General features: G+C 58.4%; 2 protein-coding genes and 1 non-coding gene across 6 annotated transcripts; 1 reads left to right on the top strand and 2 right to left on the bottom strand.

Annotated features, from left to right (window-relative positions):
• Window positions 1–70: 70 nt before the first annotated feature.
• Window positions 71–9,756, bottom strand: MCOLN1 (mucolipin TRP cation channel 1). 2 transcript variants are annotated; one of them, XM_078056115.1, is made up of 15 exons: window positions 9,599–9,756; window positions 6,645–6,841; window positions 5,793–5,960; window positions 5,533–5,698; window positions 4,598–4,706; window positions 4,263–4,359; window positions 3,950–4,049; window positions 3,616–3,722; window positions 3,340–3,489; window positions 3,093–3,194; window positions 2,567–2,689; window positions 2,077–2,292; window positions 1,047–1,164; window positions 387–517; window positions 71–285 (listed from the first exon to the last, which is right to left on the bottom strand). In XM_078056115.1, exons 1-15 carry the CDS (start codon window positions 9,627–9,629, stop codon window positions 181–183), a joined length of 1,920 nt encoding a protein of 639 aa, XP_077912241.1. In that variant the 5' UTR covers window positions 9,630–9,756; the 3' UTR covers window positions 71–180. The 2 variants fall into 2 exon arrangements, with proteins under 2 accessions (XP_077912241.1, XP_035921854.1); XM_036065961.2 differs by lacking the exon at window positions 1,047–1,164.
• Window positions 9,757–11,033: 1,277 nt separating this feature from the next.
• On the top strand, window positions 11,034–11,137 carry LOC118518975 (small nucleolar RNA U13). The gene has a single exon (XR_004908936.2). It is a non-coding gene; the product is annotated as a small nucleolar RNA U13 (small nucleolar RNA).
• Window positions 11,138–11,734: 597 nt separating this feature from the next.
• On the bottom strand, window positions 11,735–16,664 carry ZNF358 (zinc finger protein 358). Of its 3 annotated transcripts, none has more exons than XM_036065955.2 (3): window positions 16,510–16,664; window positions 13,795–13,900; window positions 11,735–13,536 (listed from the first exon to the last, which is right to left on the bottom strand). In XM_036065955.2, the coding sequence occupies exons 1-3, from the start codon at window positions 16,591–16,593 to the stop codon at window positions 11,813–11,815; spliced, it is 1,914 nt and encodes a 637-aa protein (XP_035921848.2). In that variant the 5' UTR covers window positions 16,594–16,664; the 3' UTR covers window positions 11,735–11,812. The 3 variants fall into 3 exon arrangements, with proteins under 3 accessions (XP_035921848.2, XP_077912151.1, XP_035921851.2); XM_078056025.1 differs by lacking the exon at window positions 16,510–16,664 and adding an exon at window positions 15,607–15,738; XM_036065958.2 differs by lacking the exons at window positions 13,795–13,900; window positions 16,510–16,664 and adding an exon at window positions 13,663–13,777.
• Between the last annotated feature and the right edge of the window lie 1,577 nt (window positions 16,665–18,241).

Below are 18,241 nucleotides of genomic sequence, written 5' to 3'. Positions count from 1 at the left end.
GGACGACGCCTTAAAGGGGCCGAAACAGACTGGCGCAGGGAACGCCCCTCCCGCTAGAAACGAGAACAAGTTTATTTTCCCGTTTATTTAACACCCACCCCACCCCTGTCCCACCCGTGTCCGACCCGACTGGGCCAGGTCCTCAGGGCGCAGCAGGGAACCGGTCCTTAAAAGCAAACCCTAAAAATAAATAAGCGTGAGTCTCCTCAGTCGGAGGGCTAATGTCCAGTAGCAGTGGCGGGTCCGAGTCAATTCACCAGCAGCGAATGCTCCTCCGAGGCGTCCCTGGAGGAGAGGCAGTAGCAAGCAGCCTGTCAGCCGGGGCGGAAGGCAGCAGTTCCCTCGGGCACGCTCCCCGTCCCCAGCCCCCAATCCCCAGCTCGAACCTGCCGCAGCAGCAGAGGAGGCTGCAGGCCGAGCCGCTCCCGCGGCGGAACTTGCCGGAGGTGGGGCTGTCCCGGCACTGAGCAATGTAGGCCTGGAGCTCGCTCTCCTCTGCGCCAGCACCGCCTGGGTGCTGGGGAGAAATGCGGGGTGGCCCCTTTGAGGTTTGCCCTCCCCACCACCTCCTCGCCAGGCAGCCAGCCAGCGAGATCTCCTCCCTGTGACTCAGCCACCAACCAAGCTCCCCACCCCCACCACCCCTTTGCACTTGAGGTCCCCTCCACCTGTCACTCCTCGGGGCCTGCTTCCCCGGGAGACACTGCCTGGCCCCTGAGTATGTGCACGTCCCACATCTCGGTCAGTTGGTGCCCTCTGCCGCTGCCCCAGCACCCGGAGCCATACCGGACACAAGCTGGGTGCCTGCATGGGCACATCTACTGAGTGGGTGCACACGGTGGGAGCAAGGTCTGCGCTTGTATATCCAAGGCTGATACACACGTGTGACATCTAGGTGCTAGAGCAAGACCCAGGGGGCTCCTTGGACCCGAGTGACAGGAGTGTATCTGTGGGATGACTGTATCCATGCCTGGGGGGGGGGGGGGGTGCGCCCCTGCATCCCCAGCAGAACTCTGGCTTTCGGCAGAGCCTTCACCCCTCCCAACCTGGTAGAGAAGCCATCATCTCATCCCCAAGTCCTTTCTGGCTACTGGGCCTTTGCTCTGGCTGTTCCTTCTCCCTGGTGCTCTCTCTTGGACTCCCCTCTTGTCGATCCAGAAGTTTCTAAGACGAAGGAAAGGTCTGCCATCTGTGCTGTCCAATCTGGTAGTCACTAGCCACGTTAGCCTTTGGGCACTTGACAGGTGGTGTGAGTGAGGAACTGAATGTGGAATTGTATTTCATTTCAATTAAAGTCAAAATTTAAATAGTTACATGTGGCTAGGACCAGTATTAGCACATTCTAGAAACTTTCCTGGACTCACCCCAATACGAGTCTAAAGCAGGGGATCCTTTTGTAACCTTCATCCCTCTCACCAGTTGGTCATCCCACTTCTGTTCATGGATCATCCACCTTGCCTACTGCTCTGGGATAGCCCGTATATACCATGTTTCCTTGATACCCAGCACAGGACCCTCAGACACGTCTGCTAAAAGAATTGTGTCTACCTGCCACTCTCACATTCTACTCCAACCCCTCTCCTCTGACCCCTGCAGCCTGCAGAACCACCACCATTCCCTGGACCCAAAGAGCTCCCACCCAGGCCACCCTACAGGATGGGAGGGTGAGGATCAGGACTTCCGGAAACACACAGTCCTGGGTTGAGCCTGGCTCGACCACTTAGTAGCTGACCTCAGGGAAGTCACTAAAACTCTACAGCCTGGTTTCCCTGTTGGTAAAAGCAGACACAGGAACCTTACCTGGCCAGAGCCTCACCTTGATAAAACCGAGTATGTGGCAGCTGTGATCAGCACACCTCCCCCCACCCCCGACCCCCAGCCACCTCTCTTCCGGCTTCTCAGAGTCTCCCACCTTCTTTCCCTGGGTCCTTCCCTCCTCACCCTGCACCACATCCCCTGAGACCCTGCTGGGGCCAACTCCAAGGGCCCTGGAGCCCAAGGTTCAGGGCTGTATGTACGTGAGGGTTGGCCCCCCATGGAGACAGGCTGGGGGAGGGCATGCGGGCCGGCGCTGACCTTGATGGTGTCGTAGGCTCCAGTGATGAGCGCGATGAACAGGCTCAGCACCATGTAGATAAAGAGGCTGATGAAGGAGTAGAGGTAGAGCTGGGAGAACAGCCAGACGAGGCTGCTTCGGCCCTGCTGAGCCTGCATTGCAGCAAACGTCACGAACATGTCGTCCCCGTTGATGAGCGAGAACAGGCACTCTGACACCATGGACAGCGAGCGAAACTGCCAGCAGAGCAGTGGGGTTGTGGGGTCAGAAGGACCGGGGGTGCAACTGGGGGCTGGGGATGGGGTGGGTTCACGGGGGGTCAGAGGGAACAATGGGCAGAACTGCTGGAGACCTCCTGGTAAGGTACCAGGGGTCAAGGTGGGCTGTTCAGGGTGCCCAGATCAACAATCAATAGACCAGGGGTCAGAGGGTTTAGCAGTGGGCTTGGAGAGGGGAGACAGGAACCCCTTGACTGTGGGTCATGAGCACCACGCCCTTGACAGCCCCTACCTTCACATGGTAGGGGCCCAACACGATCCAGCCACAGAAGCAATAGCCCAGGTAGATGACAGCCACACAACAGCAGAAACGCATGACGCTGGGCAGGGCCACCCGCAGTGTGGCAATGAGAATCTGTGGCAGGGAGATGGGGAGGCCTCGATGAGGGTGTGGCCACAACCTAGGTTGGCCTTGCGAATGGGAGGGAAGCAGGCAGGGCCTGGCTGAAGTCACACCAGAGTGGCCACAGAAGCTGGAGGTAGTTTAGAAGGGGTGGGGGTGGGGGGAAGGGGACCTGAGGATATCCCATGGCCAGACTCAGCTGGGTGGCATGAAGCAGCAGGCTCCCATGGCTCTGGTTTGGGGGCAGGGACAGGTACATCTGGGGTGGGCAGGTACGGGGAAGAGGCTCGTGACAGGCCATCTATAGAGGCTGGTGATGGCTACAGGTGTATGTATTTATCCGGGGGAAGAAAGTGAGAAGTGGGGAGCGTACGGCCACCACCTGGAGGGTCCAGCCTGCACATTCGAAGCTTACATTGTACTTATGGAAGAAGGTCAGATAGCGGATGACGCCGACCCAGACGAGCAACGTGGAGGTGCCCAGGAGAATGCTGCAGACATCGTAGCTCGCCAGGTTCTAGGGACAGCAGCAGTGTCAACCCCACCTGGCCTGGCTCTTCCCAGGGCTGTGGCCGCAGGCAGGTATGGGAGGGGTATGCCGGGGAGGTGGTATAAGGGACCAAGGCCTGGAACAAGTCAACAGAGCCCCAGGCAGGACCTACCTTGGCTTCAATGCCAATCTTCATGATGGTGCCCGAGATGGTGAGCACATCGCTGGTGACCAGCAGGATGTACCAGCCATTTACAAATTCCAGCCGATCCCAGAGGCTGATGACCCGTCCCCGCTGCCGCCACATGAACCCAACAAACTCCTGCAGGAGGCAGGTGGGGTGAGGGCTGGCCCGGGCGAGGGACCCTCTCTCCCCCGGCCCTTATGGCCCCCGAGCCAGGCGAGGCTGGCTCCGGCACACATGCGTGCCACTGGACGCAGCTCTCACGTTCTGCAGCAGAAAGCCACGCAGCAGCGAGCGGGCACACAGCAGGAAAGAGAAGGAGCAGGTGAGGATCACGACCACATCGAACAGGAGCCGGAAGCTGTTGTCTCCTGTGGGGAGAGGACTTGGGTAGGGCCGGGAGTGGCTTGGGGCCTTGGGAGACTAGGGATGGGGCTAGGCCCAGGCCTAGGGGGCTGCAGGACTGGTGGTGGCTACTCAGTGGGCTTATGGGTTACCTGGATGAATCAGGAACTGGGCCCGTGCTGGTCTGGGGCTTGGGGGATCCCCGGGCACGTTAGGGCCCCTGCTAGCATGGGTCTGGGGGTTGGGGGCTCACCATGCCTGAAGACGCTGGGGTGTTTACACTCCTGGATGTGGGCCTGGGTCTCCAGGCTGATTGGGATACGCCCACTGTGCGCCTTATTGTCGAAAGTGATCTGCAGGGGTATGGCAGGGCAGGAAAGGCCAGAGTAAACCTTGGCAGACTCAGGCTCCCAGACCCGCATGACGGATGGTCTGTCTGGCCCCATCTACCTTATTACCCCTAAGCTGCCCTTGGCCAAGGGTCCCCAGCCCCGGAGCTCAGGAGCCCTGTGGGCAACCCTTATCACTGGAGCGCCTGCCCAACTTGTCCTGGACACTGGGCTTACCAGGACACTGAAGGTGTAGCAGTCTGGAATTTCATTGTTGATCAGGCTCTGAAGATTGATGGTCTTCAGCTGGAAGTGGATGGTGACGTTGATCAGCCTGGGAGGGAAGCTTTGGTGAGGGAGAGGGGCTCTGCTTGTCCCTCCTGCCACCCCCCGCCCCCCACTGCAGCGCTCCTGCCCCACATTGACTCTGCAGCTTGCAGAGGAAGTGCTCACACACAGGCATCAGCATGGTCTTTCTCTGTCCCCGCCGGTGGGGGGTGGCCAAGGATGCCTGGCATCCTGCCTCCCCCAACCCTCGGCCCAGCCCTGGCGGCCCCTCCATCAGGCAGTACTTGTGGAATTTGAGCGTGAGGTTCTTGTAACTGGCGCTGCTGTCCGAGAAGGAGAGATCATCACTGGGGGGCACAAGGGGTCTCTCAGGGGGGTCCACCTGGATGCAGTCTGAGGACAGGGAGTCAGGGAAGGGACACTGGGGGCGGGAGAGGCACAGGCAGGTCTCCCCAGAGTCCCCAGCAGCCCCCTTCCCTCCTTCACGTCCCACTATGAACTTAACATTTGTCATCTGTTCCCCACTGTCTCCCCTGGAGAGGGCCCAGTTTGTCTTATTGCCTACACAGGCCCGAGGGCCTGGCGCTCAGTGGGCCCCCAAATGCTTCGTGAATTAACGATATTAAAACACAACACTTGGGGCGCCTGGGTGGCTCAGTCCGTTAAGCGGCTGCCTTCGGCTCAGGTCATGATCGCAGGGTCCTGGGATGAGCCCCGCGTCGGGCCCCCCTGCTCAGCGGGGAGCCTGCTTCTCCCTCTCCCTCTGCCTGCCACTCCCCCTGCTTGTGCTCTCTATCTCTCTGTCAAATAAATAAATAAAATCTTAAAAAAAAAAAAAAAAACACAAAACTTGCATTTTTCTGCACACCAAGCATTCTACCAAACACACTGCAAACATCAAGTTATTAACGATCAGGACAACGCTACCTGCCAGGTGAATGGGAAGCAGAACTGGGATTTTTTTTTTTTTTAATGTTTTATTTATTTATTCATGAGAGTGAGAGAGAGAGAGAGAGAGAGAGAGAGGCAGAGGCAGAGGGAGAAGCAGGCTCCCCGCCTAGCAGGGAGCCCGATGCGGGACTCGATCCCAGGACCCTGGGATCATGACCTGAGCCGAAGGCAGACGCTTAACGACTGAGCCACCCAGGCGCCCCAGAACTGGGATTTTAATTCCAGCAGCCGGCGCTACCAATAGTTATGCCCTGCCCTGCCTACTCACCAGTGACAACCATGGGATCAATGTCAAAGGTGTCGTTGGCTGGGTCCACGTGGCCTCGGTGGTAGTACTGCTGGCAGAGGGCCAGGGCCGAGCCGTTGGCCCAGGGGCCGCCGCCGCCCCGCACGTAGGCATACCGGCCTAGCGACACATCAGGAAGCATCAGGTACTGTGGGCAGAGAAGGGGAGGGTCCGTCAGCCCCGCCCACTCTCCCCTGACTGCCTGCCCGCCCACTTGCCTGCCTGCCCCTGGTTGCCCGCACCTGGTCTACAGCATGGAAGATGGCCTGGTAGAGCTGTTCCCGTGTGTAGGCCGCGAAGGTGTCATCGGCCCCATCCGAGTAGCCCAACAGGAAGAGGTGCCGGAAGGCAATGGTGTTCTCCTCCCGGAATGTCACTGCCAGCTGGTTGCTGAGCCCGAACAGGATGAGCTGGGGGGGGGGGGGGGAGTTGACAATGCGGGGCACGAGGAATGCCCACCATAAGTCCCCGGGGAACAACACACAGCGGGTGCTCATGTCTCTCATGACAACAGAGGCTAGTGTTCATTAGATGTTTACCAGGTGCTAGATTCCGTGCTAAACCCAAACCTACAGGGTAAGCACCACTGTTGGGCCCTTTTACCGAAAGGAAACCCGAAGTATCCTAATATACCCTGAATCACAGCGTGAGACCAGAGGCTCCTCAGGGCAGGGGCTGGCTCTGATTCACCTTGGGGTCCCCAAAGCCCACCACAGGGCCTGGGATGGGGGGTCAGCAACTGTCTGCTCAGCCACTGGGTCAGTTCTCTTTGAGAGTGAACACGGCATCAGACTGCCTGGGTTCAAGCGCCAGCTCCCCATGCTTGGTTGCTGTTTGACTTTGGACAAGTCCCTTAACCTCTCTGAGCCTCAGCTACCTCATCTATAAAATGGTGGCAATAGCGGTTGCCAGGACCTCCAAGGGCATCTGTGAGGTTACAAGGAGCTGTTCCCACCACAGATCTTAGAGGGCTTCCCGAATGATTACAGCCATTGCCACTGTTCCTATGTTGCTGCAGGGCTTGGACTAGGTTCCGACTCCAGACACAGCAGCGGCCACAGGTGGTGTTCTGCTGGGGCCCCTGCAGGACTCACCTGCACGGTGACCACTAAGATCTTCACGACTTGCAGCATCAGCTTGAAGGGCTTGCGGCCTTTGGCCCGAAATTTGTCACAGGGACTCATGAAGAAGTACTTGAGCCGGCGGCGGAGGTCCTCCTCTTCCGGAGGGACCGGGGAAGCCCCGGCCTGGGTGCCATACCCAGGACTGGGGGTTAGGAGCCGCTCAGTCTCTGCAGGAATGGGGGAGGGCGGTGGGGACCAGGCCCAGGCAGACCCACCTGCCATCAGGGGAAACAGGTCCCATGCACCAGCCAAAGAACTCTGAGAGATCTAAGAAAACCCAGAGAATCTGCAACATTTTGTGGATATATGTAGCAGTCCTATCAGAGGTTACAAATTTGGATTTGGGGCTCAAAAGGGCCTGAGCTGATTCCTGACCTGGCTTCTCACTGGCTTGGGCAGGGCACTCTGCCTCTGAGCCTCAGCTTTCTCATCTGCAGAACGGGACAAAAACACCTCTCACCAGGAAGCTGAGGATTTGATGCTTACAAAACACTTATCACAGGGGCTGGCTTGTGGTAAGAATGTCAGAACATTCCATCGTTGTTCCAGTTGTGGATTTTGGGAAGAGAACGAATTGCTTCCACTGGCTTCCCACAGGGCACTCAAGGCTCCAGAGCTCATCTCAACTCCAGCCTCCAGGTATGAGCATGGAGCTCAGCTATATTCCAGTTTTTTTCTGGTCAAACACCCAAAGAAGGATTTTTCCACTCATCATGACCTGGCCCATCCAGCTGACACCCTCACAAGCCCCAGGCCCAGAGAAGGGCAGATCGACAACAACAGTAACAATAACAGAACATATTTGCTGAAGACTCACTGCATGCCAATGGGTGTTATTACCACACTGCCCGTATGTTAGCTCATGAGCTAATATAGCATCTTCATGAAGGGCACCAGCTTCTGGAACTCTCACAGCCCTAGAACCAAATCCCAGACCTGCCACTTCCCAGTTGGGGGGATCCTGGTCATCTTTCAAAGCCTCCATCTTCTCATTTGAAAAGTGGAAATAAAAAGTCTACCTGGGGGCGCCTGGGTGGCTCAGTCGTTAAGCGTCTGCCTTCAGCTCAGGTCATGATCCCAGGGTCCTGGGATCGAGTCCCACATCGGGCTCCCTGCTCTGTGGGAAGCCTGCTTCTCCCTCTCCCGCTCCCCCTGCTTGTGTTCCTGCTCTCGCTATGTCTCTCTCTGTCAAATAAATAAATAAAATCTTTAAAAAAAAAAAAAAAAAAAAAAAAAAAAAAGTCTACCTGGATGGGGCGCCTGGCTGGTTAGTGGGAAGGGCATGCGACTCTTGATCTTGAGCCCCACCTTGGGTGTAGAGATTACTTAAAAATAAAATCTTAAAAAAAAATAAAAAATCTACCCTGAGGCTGAAACTCTGAAAGGTGTTCTCTGAATGAAGCGGGATAAAGCAGATAAAAGCCTCAGTTCAGCCTCCAAGTCTTGGTAATTCTTCAGAAAATAGGGTTTATTCTTTTTTTTAAACATTTTATTTATTCATAAGAGACAGAGAGAGAGAGGCAGAGGGAGAAGCAGGCTCCCCGCTGAGCAGGGAGCCCGATGCGGGACTCGATCCCAGGACCCTGGGATCATGACCTGAGCGGAAGGCAGACGCTTAACCATCTGAGCCACCCAGGCGCCCGAAAATAGGCTTTACTCTTAACACTACTTATTCTCTTCACTCCTGAACAACTTAAGAGAAAGGTCCAAGGTTTCATCAACCGCTGGGGTCACAGCTGGTCACAGCAGCCCAGGGGCGTCCCTGACACACCCCCACCACCCGCACCGGGAGAACCCTGCTTCTTTCCAGGGCCTGGCCCGCGCCTGCCTGACACAGCTGCCAGGACGAATGTGAGCACTGTCAGAACCTGTCCTGCAGGGAGAGCCAGCTCCTGGCCTGTCCCTTTGGAGCTTGGATGCTGTTGTGGTTGTTTACAAGATAGCTGGATGGGAAGCCAGAGGGCAGGCCCGCCTCCCTAGCTGGGATCTCAGTTAACCCACCCCAGATCCTACCAGCAGGGACAGCTTTCAGGTATCTCCAGCTAGCTCAAGAAGGGAAGACCAACACAAAGAGTCTTCCTCCAGGCTCCCCCATCAGAAGCAGAGACTGAAGGGACTAGAGGCTGGGTTTCCACCGCTTGAGTTCAAGAAAACTGAGCTTCCACAGGTTTGGACTTATGAGATCGAGTTAGGCGCCTGGGTTCAAGGAGGTAACTCCCCCCCGCCCCCCAGCCCTCTGAGTTTAGAGAAGCTGAGCATTGCCTCAAGAATTGGGGAAGGGGGTGGCGCCTGGGTGGCTCAGTCGTTAAGCGTCTGCCTTCGGCTCAGGTCATGATCCCGGAGTCCTGGGATCGAGCCCCGCATCGGGCTCCCTGCTCTGCGGGAAGCCTGCTTCTCCCTCTCCCACTCCCCCTGCTTGTGTTCTCTCTCGCGCTGTGTATCTCTCTCTGTCAAATAAATAAACAAAATCTTTAAAATAAAAAAAAAAAAAAAAAAAAAAAAAAGAATTGGGGAAGGGAATCCTGGGAGTTTCACGTGAGGGTTGGAGAAGCCGGTGCCCGCTGAGGTCCAGCAACGCTGAGCAAACGGAACAACGCTCAGAACACAAACCCCGGACACCTCCCGGGCCTGAGCTGGAGAAGCTGGCGGCCCACCCGCTGCCTGAGTTTAGGAACTCCGAGCAGAACCTGGGTCCAGGAAGAGCACACAGGAGTCCCACCACTCCGAGGTCGGAGGAGCGGGCGCCCACCTGCCGCCCAGGTTCTAGGAGCCATCTGTCCCTATCTTCACCACCGGGAAGCTGAGAGGTCAGCACCAGAGTTTAGGCACGGGAAACCGGGAGCTCCGCCGCCCCAGGTCCGGGGAGCTGGCCGCCCGCCCGCCGCCCGCGTTCGGGGTTCCCGCGGGGCCGCGCGCGCCCTCACCTGAGCCCCGCCGGCCCACGGGGGCTGCCATGCCGGGGCGGGGAGCGCCGGACGCCGCCGGGCAGCCGGGGTCCGGGCGCCCGCCGCCGCTGCAGCGGCCTCGGTCCCTCGCGGTGCCGCTTCAAACCCTCTCGCGTCAGCTGACGCCCGCCGCGGTCACGTGACCAGAGCGCCCCCGGGAAGCGCACGTGACCGGATCCGGTCCCACCCCCTGCGCCACGACAGTCCCGGCTGCCGCAGCACGCATGCGGGCCTCAACTAGCTCCATGCGGGCGGAGGGCGGCCCTGAGGTCCTAACGCCCGCGGGCGAGCGATGTGCTGGGGGATGGGCTGGCTGTGAGAGTGCCGGCGTAGGGCCGGCTCGGCCCTGGCTCCCTGTCATGCCCGCGTCCCGTGCCAAATTCCAGAGTTCCATATTCAGTGCTTGACCCCTTACCCTCCGCAGAGTCCGGTGATGACCATACGTCCTGTCTCATGGCTGCCTCTCCATCCTCCCAGAAACCCCGTGGTTACTCTCAACTCTTTCCGCTTCTGCTCCTCTCGTCTGAACTGTCAGCAAATCCTATTCCATTTCCTAAGTATGTCCCAAATAGGACCAACTCATCCCCACTCCTGTGGCCCTCAGCCCAGAGTCCCCCATCATTCCTGGCCTGTACCAGTGCAGCAACCTCCTCCCTGACCTGAGGCTCCCACTCCTGACCCTCTCCTGTTACACTCCCCAGGCAGCAGCCAGAAGCATTTTCCAAGAGTAGTTCCTATCAGCCCTCTGCCGCGACCTGCTGTCTTCCCATTGCCCTGGGATGACAAGCGAACTCTGACCTCAGTCTACCAGAGCCCTCTGTTCTGGCCCCCATCTCCCCTGGCTTACCGCTCAAGGGCCCCAGGGCCTTTGCACTCTTGCTTTGAAAAGAATGCTGGTTAATTACGCAAACTCTGGAGAACAAACAGTTTAGATTAAATCTAGGCCCTGCCAACTGCCACTTCTACATCTTCCAAAGAGTCCCTTGGGGATGCCTGGGTGGCTCAAGGTATGCCTGGGTGGCTCAGTCGGTGAAGCGTCTGCCTTTGGCTTGGATCATGATCCCGGGATCGAGTCCCTCATCAGGCTCCTTGCTTCATGGGGGGGCTGCTTTTCCCTCTGCCTGCCGCTCCCCCTGCCTGTGCTCTCTCTGTCTCTCACAAATAAAGTCTTTACTAAAAAAAAAAAAAAAAGTCCCTTAAACTCCATGTTTACTCATTTGCAAAATGGGGATACTTAGTCATAGTTACCTGCCTCTTGGAGCTGTTGAATTAAATGAGAAAATGCAAGAGCGCAAAATGCAAGAGCACTGCACAAGGCTGGGCAAACAGTACTGACGATTAAAGTAGTGGTTATTGGGATTATGGAATCCTTCCTCGGGAAAGCAGTCCCCCCCCACCTAAATCAGAGCTCTTGATCCTTTTGTGGACCATGAGCGTGATGACTGAGCGTTCATGCCGTTGTGTGAGATGTGTCTCTCCCAAACCTTGTTACCTCCTCAGCACATTACCTGTCTGATGTGTGGGGGGAAAAAAAGTCTTGTTATGCTTCTCTTAGAATGAACTATATACCCTGTAACTACTTCTTAAATGTTCCTGAGCTTGGTATCTGTGAGTTCTGTGAAGGCCGTGCTTATCTTGTCCCCGGCTGAGACCCCAGCAATCAATAGATTTTTGTTCACGTAAATGAGCAACCTCTTCTGTCCAGTGCAGTGCCTCTAACCTGGGCTGTGAAGGACAAGGAGTAGGTTATGTGAGCAGATGGGTAGGGCTGCCTGCAGGGTCTCATATCAGTCTCCATTATCAGCCCACTAGACTGTGAACATGCCAGAAATTCCACCACTCATAGAAAAGCCAAAGGGAAGGGATCCTGCTCAGACCACCTGCAGGGGAAGTCTGCCCATGACTAGGGTGGCCAGGCCTGGGGGAGCAGAGTGGTAACTGCTAGGAGGGACTAGTGTGAGACCTTGTGGGGGAACTGGGAAGCCTGGAGGATTAGGGTGGAGTCAGGACATTGGGGTTCTAGCTATGGCTGGCACCGACCACACCCTCCCATCTCCTGAGGAAGGGGGTGTGCATTAGAGGGAAGAGAAACAGGCAAGCCACACAACACAGAGCCAGGAGGCAGTGGGAGGATTTTACTAAACTGCATGACACACAACTTCCCCAGGCCCCCCATGAGTGTTGGCGTCCACTTCAGCCATCAGGCCCCAGCAGTGCCCCTTGCTCCTGCACCCACTCAGGACTCTCGCCAGTAGGGAGGGCTGGACTGACAGTATCATGGGTGGGAGAGCAGGGGTCAGGGTGAGGCTCAGGGTTGGGGTCGGGGCTGGGCACGGGATCCCGGTCAGGGCTGGCCACGAGGTCAGGATTGGCGTCGGGACCAGGCTTAGGGTCAGATTTGACAGAATCAGGGGTGGGGGTAGATTCAGAGCCAGAGACAGCTTTGGGGCTGGGATTAGGGAGGGAGCCCACCACGGAGCCAGGGTCAGAGCCCAGGCCAGAGCTGGGGCCCGGGCTGAGGCCCAGGCCAGAGGCGAGAACAGAGACAGCATCAGGACCCAGGAGGGACACCTGCCCCGGCCTCAACATGGAGGCAGGACTGAGGCCGAGGCCTGCGGCGGCGGCGGCGGCAGCGGCGGCGGCGGCGGCCGCAGCCGCGCCCTCGTGCACCCGCTTGTGCTTGGTGAGGCTGGAGGCTTGGCCAAAGGCCTTGCCGCAGAGCTGGCAGCGGTAGGGGCGCTCCCCGGAATGCACGTGCAGGTGCTGCAGCAGCGCGGAGCTCTGGCCGAAGGCCTTGGAGCAGTGGGGACAGGCGTAGGGCCGCTCGCCCGTGTGGATGCGCAGGTGGTGCTGCAAGTTGGAGCTCTGGCCGAAGGCCTTCCCGCAGTGGGGACAGCGGTACGGGCGCTCGGCCGTGTGCGTGCGCTGGTGCTGCAGCAGCGCCGAGCTCTGGCCGAAGGCCTTGCCGCACTGCGGGCACGGGTACGGCCGCTCGCCGGTGTGCGTGCGCAGGTGCTTCAGCAGCGCCGAGCCCTGCCCGAAGCCCTTGGCGCACACGGGGCACTTGTGCGGCCGCGGGCCGCCGTGCGTGCGCAGGTGCTGCGCGAGCAGCGAGCCGTGCCCGAAGGCCTTGCCGCACACCGGGCAGTGGTGCGGCTTCTCGCCGCTGTGGCTGCTGCGGTGCTTCAGCAGCGTGGAGCGCCAGCCGAAGGCTTTGCCGCACGCCGCACACTGGTAGGGCCGCGCGCCCGTGTGGATGCCGCGGTGCTGGGCCAGCGTGGCGCCGTGGCTGAACGACTTGCCGCAGTCGGGGCAGCGGTACGGCTTCTCGCCGCTGTGGGTGCGGCGGTGCTGGCTCAGCCCCGAGCTGCGGCGGAAGGCTCGCCCGCAGTCGGGGCAGGAGAAGGGCCGCGGCGGGCTGGCAGGTGCAGGGAGCACCGCGGGGCTGGGGGCCAGGACCTCGGGAGTGGCAGTGAGGCTGGATGAGAGGGGGTCCAGGTCTGGGGACTCGGTGGGGCTGAGGGTGTCGTTGTTAGGGTCAAGAACCAGGGGGACAGGGCCGATGACGTCTGGATCGAGGTCGAAACTTGAAGACATGGGGTCGAGATCTTGGGGATCCGAGTCACGGGTGGCTGAGATGGAGCTCGGAGCTTCGGCGTCGGGGTCCAGATCCTCAGAGACGGGCTCCAGATCTTCATAGCTGGGGTCCACATCTTCAGAGACAGTGTTGACGTCTTCTGGGTCGGGCTCTGGGTCTTCACAAACTGGGTCCAGCTCTTCAGGGTTGGGGTCCAGGTCCTCTGAGTCGGAGTCAAGCTCTTCATAAGTGGGCCTCGGGCCTTTGTGGCCTGGGTTCCTGACCAGGACTGAGCGCCGCATCCCTGGCGTGGAAGTGCTGGCTGCTTCTGGGGCAGGATCTGCAGGGTGAGGACAGAGGGTGGGTGGAGGGTAGGTTCTGGAGGCCAGGGGGTCTCTTTTGGAGTCTGGGCAGGGAAGTGAGAGGGGACCATGCCACGGCCCAAAACCCACTCCTGAATACACACATGGATCCTGCTCTTGTCTCAAATCGCAGGGAGACTTGTGATGCGCTCCAGCCAGGGCAGGGAGAAGAGGGACCCTGGTGGGACATGGAGGGGGGGTGGGGTGGGGGGAACCTTCCCTTCTCAGCACCACACCTGGATGGAAGTCACGGGACCCAGCACTAGAGGTCTCCAGTACCCAGCTCCAGGGCTCTGCCCCTCTCTCCATCTTGGGCTCCTCCTCTCGTGGGAAGCTTGGGTCCTGTGGAGGAGAGAGAGTCCAGGGTTCCTACCTGCTTGACTGGGGTCCCCTCATGGGGAAGAGGGTGAGTGCCTGGGTTCCTGTGCTTGCTCCTAAGTACATGGCCTGAATTCCAGTCCCATAGTCGGGGGTGACATATTTGGGGGTTCCTAGTAGCAAGGGCAACCTCTGGCTTGCCTCACAGAGAGGAAGCATCCTGAGCTCTGAAGCTTATATCTGGGGGATGGGGGGAACAACATCTGGTACTCCCCTTGCTTCATTGGGGGAGGGCAGGGGCACCTCTGGCTTGCTTGCTTGCTGGGGAATAGGTGACTGGAATGCCAGACCTCACAGCTCAGGGGTGGGAATAACTGTCAAAACACTTGTGTATCCAAATGCCAGTTCCTAAAGCTGGGTGGGGTGGGGTGGGGGGGATAAGGTGGGACCCATTGGGGCACAGAGAGATCCATGGACCCCTAGCCAGGTGAGTAGGGACAGGTGTTTTACCTGTTTGCCCAGTTGGATAGCAGATCCTGAATTCTAATCCCTAGGTGGGGTGGGGGGAGGGGGGCAAAAATAATACTTGGGGCCCCTATGGGGTTACTGGGGGGCTCCTGGGTCATCTCCTAGGAAAGGGAGATTCCTGAGTAACTAACTGATCCCAAGGCTGAGGTATGGGGACGAGTGTCAGGACACTCTTTGGTCCCCTCCTGGAGAATATATCCTGAGTTCCAGCCCCATGCCTGGAGGTTGGAAGCAGGGTGGAGAAACCATTGCTGGGAGCCCTTCTGGGGAGCAGAGGGAGTTCAGGATTCCCTGATGGGGAGGTGATGTCTTGAGCTATCCACCCATGGCTGTGGGTTGGGGAGCAAACAAACAGATCTGTTCCTGGAGGGAGGGATAGGAGGGCCTCTGGCTCTCCTGGGGAGAGGGACATCCAGAACCACAACCCCACAGCTGCAAGTGGCTAAGCAAATGGAGAGGGTGGAGTTCTTAGATCACCTCCTCAACCGAGACACCACATTTGAAGGGTGCGGGGGAAACAATGCTTGGGTCCCCTCCTGGGTTTCTGGGGGGCAGGGGGACCTTTAGATGGCCTCCTGAGGAAGGGGACTTCCAAACTCTCAACTCTTAGCTGGAAACGGGGGAGGAGAACTGAGTTCCTGGGGGGAGGGGGGCAGGTGGACCCCTGGATCACCTCCTGGGAAGGGGTTTCCAGAACTCTGGACCACAAGACTGGAGAGTGAGGGGAACAATAACTGGGCTCCAGGGGGTCAGAGGGAACCCCCGATCCCCCTCCTGAGGAAGGGCCTCCTGAACTCCCGACCTCAGGCTGGAAGGTGGGGAGAACAATACTTAGGGGTCCTCCAGGGTTCCTGGGATGGAGAGGGTCTGGATCGCCTCTAGGGGAGGGGGCGCCTGAGCTCCCGACCCCACAGCTGAGGGGTGCCCCCCATACCTCCCCGATTTCAGGCGCCCAACTCGGGCTGGGCCCTCCTCCCCCGGGGCCGCGGCGGCGGAATGGGCGCTCTAGGCCCTCGGGCCGCGGGGGGGACCCCCCTCCCCTCACGCCCGCGACCCCGCTCTCCCGGGCCGGGCGGACGGCGCGCGGGCGGGGGGGGGGGGGTGGGCAGACAGAGGTCGCCCCGGGCCGCGCCCCGCACCCGCCCCCGCCCCGGCCCCGGCCGCGGCCCCCGCCCGCCCGGCCCGCTCGCGGGGACACTCACCCGGCGCCCCTCGCCCCTGCCCGGCCCGCCGCGCCCCCGGGGCCCGCAGGAAGCCCCCCGCCCGCCAGCCCCGCCGGCGGCCCCCTCGGCCCAGCGGCCCCGCCAGGCGCTCCTGGGGAGCGAGAGGGGCCGGCCGAGGGCCGCAGCGGGAGCTGCTGGGACTTGTAGTTCGCCCGCGCCCGCCGCGGCCGTCGCCATCGCTGCCCCCGCCCCCCGGGCTAGCCTTTGTCCCGGCCCGGCCGCCCGGGCCGCGCGACCGCGCCTTTGTCTGCGCCGCGGCCTCCCGCGCTGCCCTCGCCCCGGCCCGCCGCGGCCCGGCGCCTCAGCGCCCTCGCTGTCCCTCCCGGCCCCCGCCTGCTTCGGCCCCTGCCGCGGTCTCCCCCTGCCCCTGTCTCTCTCTGCATCTCTGTTCCCCTCTCGGCGCCTAGCTCTGTTCCTTTCTGTCTCTCTGTCCCTCTATTTCTGCGGCCCTCCCTGTTTCAGTCTCTTTGCCTCTGTCCCTGTCACTTTTCCTGCCTCTGCCCGTCTGTCTCTCCTTGTTTCTGGCCTCATCTGTCTCTGTCTCTGCCTCGTGCCCGTGTCTCCGACTCTATCTTTGTTCAAAAAGCACCAAACCTTCTATTTCTCTGGCCGACTGGCAGGGCACATAAGCAAAGCCAAGGCTCTGAGAAGCCCTGCAATTTACAAAGCTGTTAATCTTTGCTCAATCCAGAGTCCCCGTGTAAGACTCCCCAAGGAAGAATGTTGGGGGCCCTGTCCCTGAGTGTTTTCCTCCTCCTGCCCAGCTGATAGGTCACTCACTGCTGTCACTGGTGGACTCCCTGTGTCTGATGCCCACTGGAGTGATGATGATCTCTGGAGAAGCCTAGGCCAAAGCGGGGAAGGACCCTGGGCAGACTTTACCTGGAGGCACAGATCCCCGCAAAGAGGGAGTGAAAACCAGCCCCGGCAGCTGCCAGCTGGGCTGTGATGTTCTTCACTGAGCATAAACAACGGTCACAGAATATAAACAATGATCACACAAGGCCGCTCTGTGACCACGTCTGAACCGAGCCAGAGACAAGGACACTCTGCAACCACAAAAACGAATACACACCCTCCTCGCCCAGACTAACGCGATGACTACCGCCTCTTACCAACGACAGCTCCCCTTGCATCCTCCCACTTCAGAGATAAAAATCACCAAAATCCCCAGTCACCAATCCGCTCCCTGCTTCCCGACAGCACCAACCGAGAATTGCTTCTACTCTCTTCAACTCTCTTTAAAACTACCCCCCACCCCACATGCCTGAATCCTACAAGGTGCCCTCCTGTCCCCCAAAGCCCTCTTATGGAGGCACCCATGGTTCCTGGTATCTGATCTTCCCTTTTTAGCGAGCTAAGACTACAGCTGTATTTCTGATGGTCTTTGCGTGAATTATGACACCACCTACCCTTGAATACAGCCTCAAGCAAATCAGGCCTCCAGGAGTCTTCCCTCTTCTTTCCTGAACCTTCTAGATCTGTGCTGAACTCAAGGTCTGAAACTGGCTTTCCACCTTTCTGTGGAAAAGCCCACAGCATATCTGAGAGATCTGAGACTGAAATTGGATTATGTCGGGGGTTCCTCATCCTGCCACCTCCTGGAGGATCCCATAGCAAATAACGCTTGTGATGACAGTGTTGTTTCTGTCTGCTAAGTATCTTTTTTTGTTCTTAAGATTTATTTATTTATTATTTTAGAAGGGGGGGGCAGAAGGAGAGAGAGAGAATCTCAAGCAGACTTCCCGCTGAGCACGGAGCCCTACGTGGGGCTCGATGCAAGGCTCCATCTCATGACCCTGAGATCATGACCTGAGCTGAAATCAAGAGTCAGAAGCTTAACCGACTGAGCCACCCAGGCGCCCCTATCTGCTAAGTATCTCTATCAGCACCTTGCTTTCCCTTTGTGGATCCTTCTCCACTACTCCAACATAACACAGTCCCCCAGTATCACTCAGTCTAAACATACCAATCAGAGAACCCCATCTCCTGGCCATAATAATTAGGTTGGAGGACATGATGTTGGAGGGTCTCATTCTTCCTCTGGGATCATAAGCTGTATATAGGCCCTCATCCTACCTGCAGCCCCCTTCCCCAGTTGTCAGGAAGAACACTCTGCATGCCTGAAGACTGAAGCCAATCTACACCAGGATGTATAGGTGAGAGTTGAAGAGAAAGTTTTGTCTATATTGGCTGAGCTCCTGGATATAGCCATACCTGAGGCCAAAAGCCCTCATTCTTTCTAATACCATGAGCCAACACATTTCCTGGGCATTGGGCTGGTTTTTAGTGGGTTTCTGTCCCTTGAATCGATGACAGTCTTGACTAATTTAGTATTAGTACCTGGAAAAGGAAGGGTATTGTGGGAAGTAACCTAAAATGTGGAACTGGCAGAGCAGAGTGAGGTAGAGGGGCAGGGCCACCACAGACACATATATTCACTATAAAGTGAATGGGACTCCCTAGATTTATGCAGTGCATACAGTCTGCCCTGAGAAGAGCCTTCCTCAAGAAACAAGAAATTTCTGTTATGTGGAAGAAAAATAAGCTGATTAAAATCTTGCTTCCTGGGGCGCCTGGGTGGCTCAGTCGTTAAGCGTCTGCCTTCGGCTCA

The sequence above is a fragment of the Halichoerus grypus genome, chromosome 1 (assembly GCF_964656455.1).
Source record: "Halichoerus grypus chromosome 1, mHalGry1.hap1.1, whole genome shotgun sequence".
NCBI lineage: Eukaryota > Metazoa > Chordata > Mammalia > Carnivora > Phocidae > Halichoerus > Halichoerus grypus.
This window is presented reverse-complemented; position numbering and strand designations above follow the sequence as displayed.

Coding starts and splice junctions, on each gene's coding strand:
- MCOLN1 (XM_078056115.1), bottom strand. CDS start 9,629: ATGGCAGCCCCCGTGGGCCGGCGGGGCTCAG. Junction 4,707..5,532: donor TGATCCCATGGTTGTCACTG/GTGAGTAGGCAG, acceptor CCCTGTCCTCAG/ACTGCATCCAGGTGGACCCC. Junction 4,360..4,597: donor CTCACGCTCAAATTCCACAA/GTACTGCCTGAT, acceptor CTTCCCTCCCAG/GCTGATCAACGTCACCATCC.
- ZNF358 (XM_036065955.2), bottom strand. CDS start 16,593: ATGCTCAGTGAAGAACATCACAGCCCAGCTGGCAGCTGCCGGGGCTGG. Junction 13,901..16,509: donor GCGGGGATCTGTGCCTCCAG/GTAAAGTCTGCC, acceptor TCTCCTCCACAG/GACCCAAGCTTCCCACGAGA. Junction 13,537..13,794: donor GTCCCGTGACTTCCATCCAG/GTGTGGTGCTGA, acceptor CTCACCCTGCAG/ATCCTGCCCCAGAAGCAGCC.